This window comes from Balaenoptera musculus, chromosome 3 (genome assembly GCF_009873245.2).
Source record: "Balaenoptera musculus isolate JJ_BM4_2016_0621 chromosome 3, mBalMus1.pri.v3, whole genome shotgun sequence".
Lineage (NCBI taxonomy): Eukaryota > Metazoa > Chordata > Mammalia > Artiodactyla > Balaenopteridae > Balaenoptera > Balaenoptera musculus.
In genome coordinates this window covers 32,655,035-32,671,248 of record NC_045787.1, presented here as the reverse complement: position 1 = coordinate 32,671,248, position 16,214 = coordinate 32,655,035, and the positions used below count along the sequence as shown (strand labels likewise).

The 16,214-nt window shown below is 37.5% G+C and overlaps 2 protein-coding genes across 7 annotated transcripts in view; both read left to right on the top strand.

Moving 5' to 3' along the window:
- The window catches only part of PRKAA1 (protein kinase AMP-activated catalytic subunit alpha 1), a 45,277-nt gene extending 35,830 nt beyond the window's left edge, over positions 1-9,447 (top strand). For all 4 annotated transcript variants that reach the window (XM_036848317.1, XM_036848320.1, XM_036848318.1 and 1 more), the window contains 4 exons: positions 451-675; positions 3,895-4,381; positions 4,494-4,620; positions 6,544-9,447. In XM_036848317.1, the coding sequence (XP_036704212.1) occupies positions 451-675; positions 3,895-4,381; positions 4,494-4,620; positions 6,544-6,788 (1,084 nt within the window). In that variant the 3' untranslated portion in view covers positions 6,789-9,447. The remainder of the gene's footprint in view (positions 1-450; positions 676-3,894; positions 4,382-4,493; positions 4,621-6,543) is intronic.
- Positions 9,448-13,062: 3,615 nt separating this feature from the next.
- The window catches only part of TTC33 (tetratricopeptide repeat domain 33), a 32,567-nt gene continuing 29,415 nt past the window's right edge, over positions 13,063-16,214 (top strand). Inside the window, exons 1-2 of one of the 3 annotated variants that reach the window (XM_036848897.1) lie at positions 13,063-13,225; positions 15,877-16,098. In XM_036848897.1, coding sequence (XP_036704792.1) covers positions 15,878-16,098 — 221 coding nt within the window. In that variant the 5' untranslated portion in view covers positions 13,063-13,225; position 15,877. The other 2 variants (XM_036848896.1, XM_036848898.1) reach the window with 2 other exon arrangements.

The following is a 16,214-nucleotide window of genomic DNA, read 5'->3' as shown; positions in this document are numbered from 1 at the left end:
TCTACAGCCTCAGGCCCCTTTTACCTTGGTATGAGGTCTTGGGTTATTGCGGAGAGTGGGTTTAGAGTCCATCACTAAAGAACATTCTCACTTGATGAAAGATCGCTTAACCTCTCCTCTGTAACCAAAAAACAATGATTTTAAATTCAGTAATGATATGTTTGTTCAAAGTTTGGCCCTATTGATTGGATATCATGAGGACCCTTGTGAGGTAGCATGGAGAGAATTTTAGCTATAGTCTGTAACTTAAAAAAATTCTTAGTTTTTGTTTTCAAAGATAATACTGATAGAATTAGTATAGAATCTGTACGTGTAGTACACAGCAGTGACTTACAGAAACCATATTCTGACTAATAATTCTTTATGAAGTATCTATATTTAAAATGATAAATTGATTTACTCTTTAAGTTACTAATGAGTGTTTAATCCAATTGGTATTTCCTGTTACAGATTGTATGCTGGTCCAGAGGTAGATATATGGAGTAGTGGGGTTATTCTCTATGCTTTATTATGTGGAACACTTCCATTCGATGATGATCATGTGCCAACTCTTTTTAAGAAGATATGTGATGGGATCTTTTATACCCCTCAGTATTTAAACCCTTCTGTGATTAGCCTTTTGAAACATATGCTGCAGGTGGATCCCATGAAGAGAGCCACAATCAAAGATATCAGGTGATAAAGCAACTTGATTATCAGATCTAATAGTATCAGTGATATAAGTGAAAGAAAATTTTGCAGAACAGTATGTACAATGTAATCCTGTTTTTATGTTAAAAATAGTGTATAGACTCATTTATTTTATTTTGATATTTAAGAACACATACTAACCTGGCTGCTTTAGGGAAGTAAGATTGGTAGGAGAAAGGGCTTTCACTTTTTTGCTTTTGTTTCTTTATTTGTTTTGAAATTGTAGCAGTGAACATTATATTACTTTTTTTTTTTATTCCATACATCTACAAAGTTGCTTTAATGAAATTCTGAATACAATATTTCTTATTAAAGTAAATGTGTATATTGTAACTAAAATAGAGGGGAATTCACTCTTAGCTAAGTATTGTAATAATATACTTGGGGTTCAGTAAGGAAAATATAATCTCTTTTAGGCATTTCAAACAGGATAATATCTGATCAGAAAAATAGGTGCTGGGGGCTTCCCTGGTGGCGCAGTGGTTGAGAATCTGCCTGCCAATGCTGGGGACATAGGTTCGAGCCCTGGTCTGGGAAGATCCCACATGCCACGGAGCAACTGGACCCGTGAGCCACAACCACTGAGCCTGTGCATCTGGAGCTGGTGCTCCGCTACAAGAGAGGCCGTGACAGTGAGAGGCCCACGCACCGCGATGAAGAGTGGCCCCCGCTCGCAGCAAGTAGAGAAAGCCCTCGCACAGAAACAAAGACCCAACACAGCCAAAAATAAATAAATAAATAAAATAATTAAAAAAAAAAAAAAAAAGAAAAATAGGTGCTTACAAAATAAAGTGGAGGAGTTAAAGTCAGAAGTGGAGGAAGGGTGCTTTGAGCTGTCAGTTTTGTCACTCCTCACTAGTTCTTAGGACACCAGTAAGTACTTTTTTTTTTAACATTTTTTTTAACTTTTTTTTTTTTAAATTCAAACAGGAAGTCACAAAAATTATAATCATCCTCATCAGTTCACTCAGTCCCATGTAATTAATATTTTTTTTCATCTTGATCTTTTGTTAGCACTTTTATGAATTCATCAGTTTTCCATTAGAGTTCTGAAAATGCTTATTCATTCAGTTCAACAGTATAGTCAGTTACCAGAAAGCTGTACTTGTCAGTGTATTACTTTTTAATTTAAAAAAAGAGCTAATAAAAAATAAAAAGGACCCTGTTTGGGTATTAGATTTGGTAGTGATTCTTTAAGATTTTCTATAGTATGCTTCATGTTTGACTTTTACATATTCTCATGGGGACTAATATTTTTTCGTAGTAAACTTGTGTGTTGCTATTTGAGTTCTGATCTTATAAATTATTGTATTTTTTCCTTTTGTTCATCTCAAGGAATGAGAAAATTTTAATTCAATCAATGACATGTTTGTTTTTGTAGTAGTATACATTGAATTACATATGAAATTATTGTAGGTAAAAAAGTCCATCAATTTTGCCAGTTGCATATGGTTCCACGGAATAGTTTAAATAAGGCAAAAGTGATGATAACAAATCTCCTTCTCAAATTTGGGGAGGTCATTTCTGATGAAGATTTTTTTTTTAATATTTATTTATTTATGTATGTATGTATGTATGTATGTATGTATGTATGTATGGCTGTGTTGGGTCTTCGTTTCTGTGCGAGGGCTTTCTCTAGTTGTGGCAAGGGGGGCCACTCTTCATCGCGGTGCGCGGGCCTCTCATTATCGCGGCCTCTCTTGTTGCGTAGCACAGGCTCCAGACGCGCAGGCTCAGCAATTGTGGCTCATGGGCCCAGTTGCTCCGCGGCATGTGGGATCGTCCCAGACCAGGGCTCGAACCCGTGTCCCCTGCATTGGCAGGCAGATTCTCAACCACTGCGCCACCAGGGAAGCCCTCTGATGAACATTTTTTTAAAAACTGCAAATTTTGTTTCTTCTACCATCATTTTTCTTTCCTTTTTTTCCCTTATGGAAATTTCTCTTTTGGTCTTCCAATGGCTAGACAGCACACTTCTCTGAGATGGAGGGAGAAGGAAGAAAGAAGTCAGATGTATATCTGGGAATAGTAAAGAAGAAAGCATTAGGGTAATGAAGAAGAAAGAAAGATCATATGTAGAACTTCAAGCTTGATTCCTAAAATAGATAACTAATAAGGACCTACTGTATAGCACAGGGAACTCTATTCAATACTAGGTAATGACTTATATGGGAAAAGAATCTAAAAAAGAGTGTATATATGTATATGTATAACTGGATTCACTGTGCTGTACAGCAGAAATTAACAAAACATTATAAATCAACTATATTCCAATTTAAAAAAAAAAAGAAAAAAAAGCTTCATTCCTTTCCATTTACTCCATATGTTGCAGACTAGCTAAAAAACAGACTGTGAGTGGCAGGGCATGACTTTACCACTAGAGGAGAAGGACTAGTCATTCTGTAAAATTTATATTTCAGAATATCTTAGTGAGAGATGCTTTTTCTTGTGTTTTACATGTTTTTTCCAATTTAAATGAAATATGTGACAATTGGAAAAGACTTAGAAAACACCAAAAAAATTAGAGAAGAGAATTAAAGTGATCTTTAGTTCCATTACCCAGAATATAATCATTGTTCTTTTGGGTGTTTTCCTCTTTTAATGTTTTTAGTTTTAGCATATTTTTTTTTACATAGTTCAAGTCAAAAATATCCTTTTATATATGAAGTTAGGAAATCCTCAGTTCCTTCATTAAAATAAGGGGTATTATCTTCACAGAGTTGTTTGAAAATGAGGTGAGATAATATATAAGTGTTTAGCCTAAAATCTACCACATAGTAAGCACTCAATGAATAATAGTTGTCTATTTTTGTTGTTGTTATATATTTTTTCACTTAACATTATATCCAAAGAGTATTATAATGAATCCACAGACTAATTTTGTTCTCTTTCTGAGCTGGAAATAACATGGTCTTTGCCATTTGTTTGTCATTGCTATTTGTTCCAAAACCTTAAAGTGTAGACACTTTGTTTCTGGTTGCTCCAGCAGTGTTTTCTCCCTCTTAAAATCAGAGGAAGGCTGGAGAATTTCCCTTAACATATACCATGAAATGTGAGCCAGAAGAGGAAAATATCAGTTTTAAAAAAATGATAATACAGTATGAGTATAAATATAAATGAATTCATATCCTAAATTCCCCCAAACTGTTACTTTCAGTCTCATCTCTCCTCGAAGTCCTTCTGACCCCTGCCGTTTTCTCTCAGGGAACATGAATGGTTTAAACAGGACCTTCCAAAATATCTCTTTCCTGAGGATCCATCATATAGTTCAACCATGATTGATGATGAAGCCTTAAAAGAAGTATGTGAAAAATTTGAATGCTCAGAAGAGGAGGTTCTCAGCTGCCTTTATAACAGAAATCACCAGGACCCTTTGGCAGTTGCCTACCACCTCATAATAGATAACAGGAGAATAATGAATGAGGCCAAAGATTTTTACTTGGCAACAAGCCCACCTGATTCTTTTCTCGATGATCACCACTTGACCCGGCCCCATCCTGAAAGAGTACCATTCTTGGTTGCTGAAACACCAAGGGCACGCCATACCCTCGATGAATTAAATCCACAGAAATCCAAACACCAAGGTGTAAGGAAAGCAAAATGGCATTTGGGAATTAGAAGTCAAAGTCGACCAAATGATATCATGGCAGAAGTTTGTAGAGCCATTAAACAACTGGATTATGAATGGAAGGTAAGAAAGAAAGAGCATTCTGATTATTAGCACATTTGACAAACCTGTAGTCTGTATAATGTTTTATAGAAGAATTCCTTTTGACTTTGTTTTTCTCCATACCATATGCTAGGTTGTAAACCCATATTATCTGCGTGTTCGAAGGAAGAATCCTGTGACAAGTACATTCTCCAAAATGAGTCTACAGTTATACCAAGTGGACAGTAGAACATACTTATTGGATTTCCGTAGTATTGATGGTATGTACCTCACACAGAACAACATAGATGACATATTAGACCTTGTTACCTAATTTGGCATTTTAGTAAATCTTTGATTCTTTTGAAGCTTTTTGAATTGTTCCTAGTAATTCAATAGCAAAAGAACACAGAATATAAGATTTTGTGCCTTTGTTGACGTGAACATTTGTGTATCTTGTGAATAGTTTATTGTCCTTTTAAGATTATCTTCTAAAATCCTTAAAGCCTGATACAGCCTGATCCTAAAGTACTAGTTTCTGCTACATTTCTGTTTTTTGTAGTTCATTTTGGTAAGATAAAATGTTTTATTTAGAATAAATGTTGACTTCTAGTAAATGGTGCAAAATCATACCATGGTTTGAAATGTACATTAATTCAGATCTCCCATGCATATACACTCTTAAAACTAATTTACCTTATCTATTAAAAAGCCTGATGGAACACATTTGACTCATAATTCAAATAAGTATCAATAATAATTCTACCCCAGCATTATGAAAGGCTATAGCTGTGTATGTATATATATATATATATATATATATATATATATATATATATATATATATATATATAAATGTTCTCTCACAAACAGAACCTTTTTCTAAAAATTAATTAATTAATTAATTAATTTTGGCTGCATTGGGTCTTTGTTGCTGTGCGCGGGCTTTCTCTAGCTGCAGCGAGCAGGGGCTACTCTTCATTGTGGTGCGCGGGCTTCTCACTACAGTGGCTTCTCTTGTTGCAGAGCACAGGCTCTAGGTGTGCGGGCTTCAGTAGTTGTGGCACACGGGCTCAGTAGTTGTGGCTCGTGGGCTCTAGAGAGCAGGCTCAGTAGTTGTGGCGCACGGGCTTAGTTGCTCCGCGGCATGTGGGATCTTCCCGGACCAGGGCTCAAACCTGTGGCCCCTGCATTGGCAGGTGGGTTCTCAACCACCGCGCCACCAGGAAAGCCCCCCAGAACTTTAATTAAGTAGAAGTTTATGGCACTTCTTCATTGGCCAAATCAATTGAATTAAGATGTGTTGCCACTTTTGTTCATTTAAGATTATATGGAATTATTAGATGAGATTTACCTGTGAATTTTTTGTCTTCTTTGTAAACTCAAAGATAGTACCCACATAGTATCAGAAAGACACAGTTTTGAGCTATGATATGTTGGCTAAACCTGTTTGTCTATGTCTAGATGGTATTTTTCTTCTAACACTTACTAACGCAGTCTGAGATACAGAATGGGTTTTATTTTTTTCCATTGTATTTGGATTAAATTCATGAACCTTAGGTTTATTAGTACCTGGGTTTACCAACTGAACGGACATTTACTGTTTTTATATTATGTTCCCAACTTAGGTTTTCCTTGATTTTTGTTCATTGGAATTGTTGTTCTTTTATAAGATCTTAAATCAAATATGAAGACAAAGTGGGAGAATGAAGAGCACCAAGATGAGAGTTAGGAGACTTGGGTTCTAGATTTACCTCTCTGTTCATTTGTCACTTAACTCTAAAGGGGTTTATGTTTTCTTATCAATAAAACAAGGAGTTAGATGAGATGATTTCCAGGATTCAAATTTTAAGTGCATTTATTCTATGATTTTAATATAGAAAGATTGACTTTTATTGCTAGGGAATGATGTTTATTAAGCCTCATTATTAGTTTATTGGGCTCTCTTAATCCTGGATTGCAAGACTGATGAGTAGCCAAATATGTACCCAGTCTTAGTAAGTCATTAGGGGCATACATTGCTGTGTGTAAAAAAGGCAAGTGGCATAATACAGATTCATTGCCTCTATTTTAGGAGGTATTCAAAATAAACATGCTCTTGATAGCTGGTCAGTGATGTCACTTAAAGAAGCAAATTAAATACTATTAAAATTTTGGGCAGGGTGTCATGGATTATAATAAATTGAATTTTTTTTTTTACCCAGATGAAATTACTGAAGCCAAATCAGGGACTGCTACTCCACAGAGATCGGGCTCAGTTAGCAGCTATCGAGCTTGCCAGAGGAATGATTCAGATGCTGAGGCTCAAGGAAAATCCTCAGAAGCTTCTCTTACCTCATCTGTAACCTCACTTGACTCTTCACCTGTTGACTTAACTCCAAGGCCTGGAAGTCACACAATAGAATTTTTTGAGATGTGTGCAAATCTAATTAAAATTCTTGCACAGTAAACCTAAAACTTTGCTTATTTCTTTGATAGCAATAAGCATGCATAATAAATCATAGCCAAATGCTTCCATTTATAATCAAGTTATACATAATTATAACTGAGGGTTGGCCTTTCGGAATGCAGTTTGCACAGGGACTGGAACATGATTAATCGTTAAAAGCATAATGTGCAGAAATGAATTAAGATAATTTTGTTCATTGTTCAGTAGGCATATAGAATAATATAATATACACAATGAATTATAGTTCTCTCAGGCTCACTTGATTTTTGGCTATTTTATATTTACTGTATACAGGGCTTTGTCAAATATTAATTTACCATAAAGGCCTTCATATATTAATTACGTGTTGATGTGTTATATATTTGCTTCATAAATTTATTCAATAAATATTTGCCTAGAATCTCCAGAGAACTTTATACGTGATTTTGTTTTCTGGGCTCCTTAAATAGCAAGTATCTTCAACAGTAGGGACAGCCTGGATGATTCTTCCATATCCCCTCCTTAATATTCTTAATATTCTGTAGTATATGGTAAGTCACCTTAAAGATATTGGACACATTTAAATTTTTTTCTTTCGTTTGGTAAGTCCAGAACTTATATATTCAGATACTCTAAGCACTAAGTTTAATTTTACAATTTGTCCCACTATATTCTGTACATAAATTGCTCTTTTTGTCACAAGAGCTGCGTTGCATATACTGTAAATAAATCATGCTGGTTTTGCCAATATCACAAAGTCCTCTGCTCATCATGTCAGTCAGTATTAAATGTATGCAAAAAGTTCTAGTCATTCAATCATGTATCTTTTAAATTGATTCAGTGCATAGAACATATCTTACCAACTATTTGAAAAAAGATATGACTTTTTTTTCCTAGGCTTCATTATGGACATTTTTTAAAAGAAAAATTGAAAGGCTGTAAGGTGATCACATGTGTATCTACCACTTAGATTCAACATTTGTTAACATTTTGCCATATATGCTTTATCTATATCTGTATATAGATACAGTTATATATATACGTGTGTGTGTGTGTGTATGCTTTTTTCCCCTGAACCATTTGGATTTCGCAGACATATTGATCACCCCTCAACACTGCAAGCGTCTCCTAAAAAATGATGACATTCTCCTAAAAAACCCCATAATACCATTAAAAATTAATAATTCTCTAATGCCATCTAATCATGCATATTTAGATTTCCCCCGTTGTCCTACAAATTTATTTCAAACCAGGCTCCAATTAAAGTTTATACATTGCATTTGGTGTCTCCTTCATCAGCTATTACTTTATTATTGTTTCGATAAAATATGGAACAGATCAGTTCTTCTAAATAGTCACATTTGCTTTGGATTTTAATTACTTTTTAAAAAGTAGCATTATGGAAACTGCCTAAAGTTGCTTAATCTTCCTAAGAGCTCTGATTTATATTTTCTTTTTCTTGCTCTTAGTATAATGCATTACATAATAGGTGTAAGAAAAAAATTTAGGGTCACCTCAGATAAAATTCGTATCATGTGTATGGTAATAAAAAATTACTGTGTCACCCATAATTGCCTTATACTATATTTTAACTTCAAGAAAAATTTTTTGGTATTAATTATTTTTCCATTGCAATGGAACTATCTTTTTTTCTCTTTTAAGACTCTTTGTATTGTAGTATTGTTTTTGGCTCCTCTGTAACCAGATGATAATGTACTCAAATGTCATGATAGCTTGCATAGTTACTGTAGTTGTAGATTTGGCTCCAGTACCCCTAGAAACATGCACTGAATTCAAAAGAAAAACCTTGCTTCCTTTTGTCCAGGGCTTATTCTATTCAACTTAGAATCTGAAAGCTGTATAAAATTATAGGAGTTCCATTTAAATATAAGTTCAAACTGTATTTATAACTTGTATGTGGCCCTCTGTTTTGAGGATATTGACTTCGTGTAGGCTCTAAATGCAGCATAATGTTCCTAATGTTAAGAACAGAAGACTGTATTTTTAAAGCTACAGATTTGTATATAGAACTAAGACATCGTTGTAATGTCTCTATAACCTGTTGTGGGGAGCAGGGAACAAAAAGAGGAACCAATTAAATAGGACCTTCTAAAAACTGTTAATTTTGTAAACTGCTTCTTTTAAGTTATTGTGGTTCCTTTTAGTTACTGAGTTTTATTTTGAAGATATTTAAATATTGCACTTGTACAAATAGTATAATAAATGCACAGACTATTGCAGTAAATTCTTTTTTTAAGCTGGGATATTTGAAATGACAACTTTTGGTTGAGTATGTCAAGGTTGCATCAGAATTTTCAGAAATTTACTGTTGTTTGCAAATTCTTACTAATTGAAGATGTAAGGGAGTCAATGCAAATGATTTTTAATCTTTTTTTATTATCTTTTCAGCAATTTATATTTTTTGTGATTTTATGCAACCATATTTTTACTTTGTCTTGACAACTGAAAGATGTATAAGGTTTTTGCCAGAAATGTACTGTATACATAGTTTTAAATATAACAGATTTTACTGATATGTAAAATTTTTGCCATTAAAATAAATGATTTCTCACTGAGAGGAACTTTTCTACCAGGTTGGGGGATATGGGAGCTTAATATATCATATCTAATTTAAAATAATTTCACTGAAATAAACTCCATTGCTTTTACTTTGATTATATTTTTTCTTTGGATGGTTCTGTAGTTTTTCAGAGTTTTAAATGATTTTGTACAAAAAGTCCTGCCCTCTCACCCTGCCCCCCCCCCCCACTTTTTGACCTTGTAGTGATACCATTCACACTGAATTAATGACTGGTGGACTATGGGTGGATGTAGAACTCCATGAACCTTTGGAATGAAAGAAAAAAATGTATTTAAATCTTTTCCCCTTAACTCCTTCCATCTCCCCCATCCACAAGAGAAATCACATTTTCATCGTGAGTTCTCTTCACTAGATGAATGAAAGTCCACATAAAACATAACTATAAATTGGTAGTATGGTAGAAATCAATCTTTGTGGTACAATATTTCTGAGACTTGTTCATGTATGTCTTGACCAGAGTATATTTAAGGATACAATTTCAAATACTTTGATTTGGAAAATGGATAATAAAGAAAAACATCATTTTTCATCGGCTTACAATGTGCTTAACTTTTTTAACTTCTGGGAAAACTACATGGAAAAAAAAAGGCACTTGTTATGGCCAACCATCTGTGCACTTTTTAAACAATGTGCCTAAAGTATAGTGCTTGAACAAATTTTAGCACTTGAACGTGGTGATTGTTGTCTCATCTAAATTAGTGAGTTTTTGTTTCATCTAAAAATTAACCACCTGAACAAAATATTAAGTTATATACAATAAAAATCAGAGCAGTTATCTTTGGCTGCTAACATTAGATTTGGTTAGAATTCCACTACTGTTAGAATTCAATCAGTATGAAATCTTATATGGCATTGTTGGCAGGGCTTGTGTTAGATTGCTGACATTCTGAATCCTTAAAATAGCTTGATAATTTTAACAGAACACAGTACTAGACTGTTATGAACAGCACATAGATTGTTCTTTTAGGGAACTTATAAATTACTCTAAGTACCCTGACTGAACAAAATTGTACAAGAAATTCTCTTGTCTGAAAAATAGTTATTGAACTGTTTTATTTATTGTAAACAAGTAGGCTGCTCTATTGTGGATGACAATAAACGTTAACTATGACAAATGTAGAGGATTTCTAGCAACTTGGAAGATGATCATGTTGTCTATACAGACAGCATGGGAAATTATATAAATAGATGCATATGATCATAGGCCAAAGTAAGTAGGAAAGTGGTGGGTGAAGTGTGAAAACTTAGTGTTGGAGGTCGCCTTTACTAGGGTAGAGTGGATCAAGATTAAGTTATTTGAGAGATTTAGGAAAGACTCTTTTTAGAAAGGGGTACAGCTTCAAGCACCGTTTAATTATTTTACTCTGCAAACTATATCCCCTCATAAGGCAACTATGAACCAAGCACTACGAATGTGACCATAAGGCATAAATCCTGCTCTGAATGCCTTGTTAGGGAGATACATATATTTTAAAGAGTTTTATAGAGGTATAACATATACAGAAAAGTGCACAAATCATAAAATATTTGGCTTGATGTATTTTCAGTGTTTTAGGTTTGCAATGAACATGGCCATGTAAACCTCTAACCCAGATGAAGTAACATTGCCACCACCTTAGTAGTGTCTTTTTTATTAATATCAGAAGTGATATAATATCAGAAGTGGTATACTATCACTTCTGCCCTATCCTACAGGCAACACAGAACAATCCTGGTATGATGTGGGAAGGAACTACACAAGAGTATGAATGCCAGGTAGGGATCATAGGTGGCTATCTTGGAGGTTGGCTACCACAATTGCGTATTGCTCATTTTGAAAAAATTGGTTCACTTCCACAGTTCTTACCAATGTTGAAACATTTAATCAAACAATATATTATAAATAAAAATCGCATCTGATACCACCACTGATCTCATCGGAAAAATCTGAAAGTACTGGGAAGCTGGCAAGATCACTGTGGCAAATATATGTTTTCCAGAATGATGATTTTTGCTTAAATTCTTGAATTTTATCATTGGTAACTCTCGATTGTTTTCCTTGATGTAACAGGCTCCCTTTGTTCATTTTCACGAAAAGGCCTGTCAGACCCAAGCCTGAATAACCAGCAGGGGTGTCAGCCCTTCTAAGTAAAAGTTGTATTCCACAAAAAAAGCATCTACTTCAGTTTATAACGCAATTTCACGAGTGCTTTTATCTTGAGACATCATACTTCAATATACAGCAAAAGTACTTTGTACCTCCCATTTTTTAAAATTAAATTAAATTAAATTAAATTTATTTATTTATTTATTTATGGCTGTGTTGGGTCTTCGTTTCTGTGCGAGGGCTTTCTCTAGTTGCGGCAAGCGGGGGCCACTCTTCATCGCGGTGCGCGGGCCTCTCATTATCGCAGCCTCTCTTGTTGCGGAGCACAGGCTCCAGACGCGCAGGCTCAGTAGTTGTGGCTCACGGGCCCAGTTGCTCCGCGGCATGTGGGATCTTCCCAGACCAGGGCTCGAACCCGTGTCCCCTGCATTGGCAGGCGGATTCTCAACCACTGCGCCACCAGGGAAGCCCCCCTCCCATTTTTGTCACAATATTAAAAAAAAATGTGTGTACTCAAGGGTCATTTTAATAAAATAATTTTTACTGCTTCTTCAAGGACATTGAGGGACTGCATCTTTTTTTCCTTACAATGAGTGTGTACAGTGGTGAATATAATGACTACTAGTACAGCTTGGTAGCATTGCCCTGATTCGGGCTGAGGTGCCAGTGGTTTTAGCCACCATTGCTTTTGCACTCTCAGCGCAAATGTCAACATTGTGAAAAAGGTAAATGATGTCTTCATGTTAGTATGAAAATAAGGATAGTTTTGACTTTGAAAGGATCTTGACGACCCTCAGGGGGTCTGAGGATCACCTTTGGAGAATCCTTGCTCCCCATCAGTGGTTCTCAATGGGGTAGGGGTGGGGGATCCATCTTTTTTGCAGGGACATTTTCTCATGTCTGGAGACATTTTTGCTTGTCACAGCTGGTGGGGTGGGAGTGGATGCTAATGGCATCCAGTGGGTAGAGCCCAGGGGTGCCGCTAAACACCCTGCCTCGCACAGGAGAGGCCCCCTTCTCCCAACAAAGAATCATCCCGTTGGAAATGTTACAGCCTTGAGGTTGAGAAAAACTGGTCTACGAAAATGAGCCACAACGACATTGAGAAATCAAAACGATCTTAATTTTTCAATTTCCTAAACACTTCCCTGTATTACATGTCCCCACTTTTTTTTTATTTTCAAGACAGCTACTTTCGGGCCATAATTCTTTCTTCTTTAGAGAAATTGAGTCCAACTGTTTTGGTTTTTTTTTTCCCCGACAGTTGAGCCACGGCCGTACCCTTTTTCAGTCGGGTTTGCCTCTGTCTTCAGCGTCTGGACGACCTCATCAACTAGGTTGTAAACTCCTTTAGGGAGAGTCGTGAGTCGATGCTCTGGATTCCCCCCAAATCGTTTTCCCGCGCCTCTTCTGCTTTACCTGCTGACCGGATGGACCTCGTGCTACCGCCAGGGCTGTCCTCTCCACGCGCACTCAGCCCGCGCAGCCGCAGTTTCCCGCGCTCCCGAGCTGTGGGCGCCCGCGCGCCGACGCTCTCGTCTGCCGATAGAGGGCGCTCCCGGCCCGGGCGGCCAGGACTACCAGCCTCGGAGGGTAATAATGGGGTGGGGGCGGCCGCAGTGACTTCTGGGATTTGTGGTCCCGGGGATAGGATTGCGGAAGAGAAAAGCGCTAAGAGTCGCCTCTTCCCTGCCAGCTTCTCTGGACTGTTCGCACGCCCCAGATCGGGCAACCCCCTATCCTGGGAGACCCTGCACCTACGGCAAGCAGGTAGGAGGTCGGGCGCGGTAATTTCCGTTTCCGGTGGGCAAAGGGCAAGCGGAATGTAAACACGGCACCCGGGGAGTGGTCATCAGGTAAGAGGGGCTACGGGGCTGTGGTGGACGCTGGAGGAAGTTGAGGGAAGCGAGGCTGGTGGGTCTTGGGGTAACGAGAGACAGGAGCTTCAGAAGTCGGAGTTGAGGCCTACCGCGGGTGTGGCAGAGCCGGGACGCTAAGGTTGGTCTCTAGGGACCAGCAAGCCTGGGGATCGGGCCCTCCCTGGCGCCCGCGCCCGGGGCGGCTTCCGAGGCGGGAGGGTCGGCTTTGACCCGCCCTGAGCGGCGGGAGGAGCGGAAGCGAGCTGGCTTTGCCCCCAGCGTGGCAGAGGCCCGCGGCCGCGGGCGGGGCTGTGAACTCGCGGGTGAAGTCCTGGGCAGCCTTTATGAACTTCGCTCTTTACTGTTGTGCAAAACGAGGGGAAATCGCTAATGCTGGTTTCTCTTTTGCGGTAACATTTTCGGGTAAATCGGTTCTTGAATTCCTCACCTCCGACTACATCCCTGTACCCGGAAGGATGCTGTTGTGATTACCTGTTTGTGTTCATCAGGTTTCTCGTCTTGGGTACTGCATTTTACGTCGCAGGGAAGAGAAGCATTCTCTAGCTTGTGGCAGGGTATAATGTATGTATTATTAGAGTTCCCACACTTGGTTGGTCCCTCACATTCGCAACTTGGAAACTTGAAGCCAGAAAACTTAATCATCCTCATCCTTGTCACCTTTAGGGACAGTCATAAATACAAGACTTCTTTCTTATCTTGACTTATTCTGTTATCTCGTGAGACCTTCCTAACGATCCATTCTCTCATGTTGTTCTCCTTCTGGGCCTCCGGACTTCTGTTCCTTAGTAACCACACTTACATTTTCAGCCATTTCTTGGTTCTTTCCCTAAGTTACTTGCAGTCATCCTCAAAGAGTGGAAACTCATTCTCCTCTCTTATAATGGGTCTGGGGAGAGAGTTTGGCGTTGTCCTGATTCCCTAGTATAGCTTATAATCCATTACTCCTACAGGCTTTTCTAGAAATCTCTGCTCCTGTGGAAAGCATGTGGTTTACCCGTATCAACCTGTACATTTCTTGGTTGCTGTAATTTATTGGCACTTTGTCATATTCATTAAGAACTTAGGCACATGACCCACAATTTTCTTACCCCTCCAAAATCTGCCATTATCTTGGGCCTTTCCATGTTAGTGGCCAACCTCACTTTTTTTGTCTCCTTCATTCTAGTGGTTGCTTATACTTTACTTCAGCATGTGCATTAGTGATAAAGATCTTGATATCTGCTAGAACTTACTTGCTATTTCATTTCTCTCCCTCCCTTACTCCCACAATGCCCATTCTTTGATAGTTTTATGGAGACCTCTGGTTCATTGCTTTTCCTTATCTCGATAGTTGATCAGTCAGTTGATCATAATCTTCTTGGGGTTATAGGCTTCTTTAAGAATGGAATGAAAGCTTAGAGACTCTTGTGCAGATAGCACACAAGCATATAAAAATTTATATAGAATTCCAAGGGTTTCTCAGTATCTTTAAACCCATCCATGTAACTAGCAAGAGCTCTTGATCCCTCAGCAAATCCCTTCTCTAAATAAATATTTGTTCAGTTCTTCCAGGGTTTCCTTTAACTTTGTTCCATCAGTTATGCTGTCTCGCTTAGCCCTTACATTTGTATATTATTGCAGATTTACAAAGCAGTTTACCATTTCTTATCATTCTGATTAACCTTATAGTTCTGTGAATTAAGTCATTTCCCAAGTTTGAATCTTTCAGAAACTTTTTTTATGGAAAATTTCAAACTTATATGAAGGGAGAGAGGAAAGTACAAAGAATCCTGTGTACTCATCACCTAACTTCATCGCTTATCAACTCAAAGCAATCTTTTTATCTATATCTCTCTTCTATTGCACTCCCCACTCCCGCTGATTACTTTGAAGCAATTCCTAGATATCGTGTAGTTTCATGTAAAATATTTTAATATGTATTCCTAAAAGATAAGCACTCTTTTTGTCAACATAATCACAGTACTGTTATACCAAAAAAAAAAAAGCAGGAACTTCTTAATATCATCAAATATGAAATCATTGTTCTGATTTCCCCTATTATTTCATAAAGGTTTCCTCCCTATTGGCTTCTTTGAACCTGTAGCTAAGCAAGCTCCACACATTATATTTGATTTGTGTGTTTCTTAAGTCTCACTTTTCTTTTCCTCCTGAAGAAACCTGGCGGTTCATTTCTTGAAGAAGCCAGTTTTTTCTTTAGTTTCTGTTTCTTGCTCTCTGCATCTCTGACATCTTATCTGGCATGCTCATCTGTATCCCATATTTCTTGTAAACTGGTAGAGGTTTGATCTGATTTAGCTTTAATTTTTGGCAGAAGTACTTCCTGGATGCTGTGTCACTTCCTTCAGGAGATACAATTGTGGACTTGTCTTTCTTTATGATGTTAGCAGCCTTCAGTGATTATTGCCTAGATCCACTATTTTAATTAGGGGTCAAAAAATGGTGACAGTCTAATCCTATTATCCTTTCTTTACCTATTTGTTGGAATACTTCTATAAAAGGCCAAGTTTGAAATTTAAAGCTCTTTCCTTGTAATTTTTCCAGAATGGCTTCCTTTGGATGGAAAAGGAAGATTGGAGAGAAGGTCTCAAAGGTCACTTCCCAGCAGTTTGAAGCTGAAGCTGCTGATGAGAAGGATGCAGTTGAGAACGATGAAGGGAACTGGCTTCATGCCATTAAACGGAGGAAAGAAATTCTCCTTGAAGGCTGTGCTGAGAAAAGTAAACAGCTGAAGGACGAAGGAGCCACTTTGGCTGAAAATAAAAGGTATGTTTTTAGAGTTTTCTTCTCAAGAGCAGTTTTGGTCTTTGGTAGGACAGAATACTCCTCAGATCATCCAGAGATCTACAGTCAGGCCTTTGTGCCTTTGATTGGTATCTCCC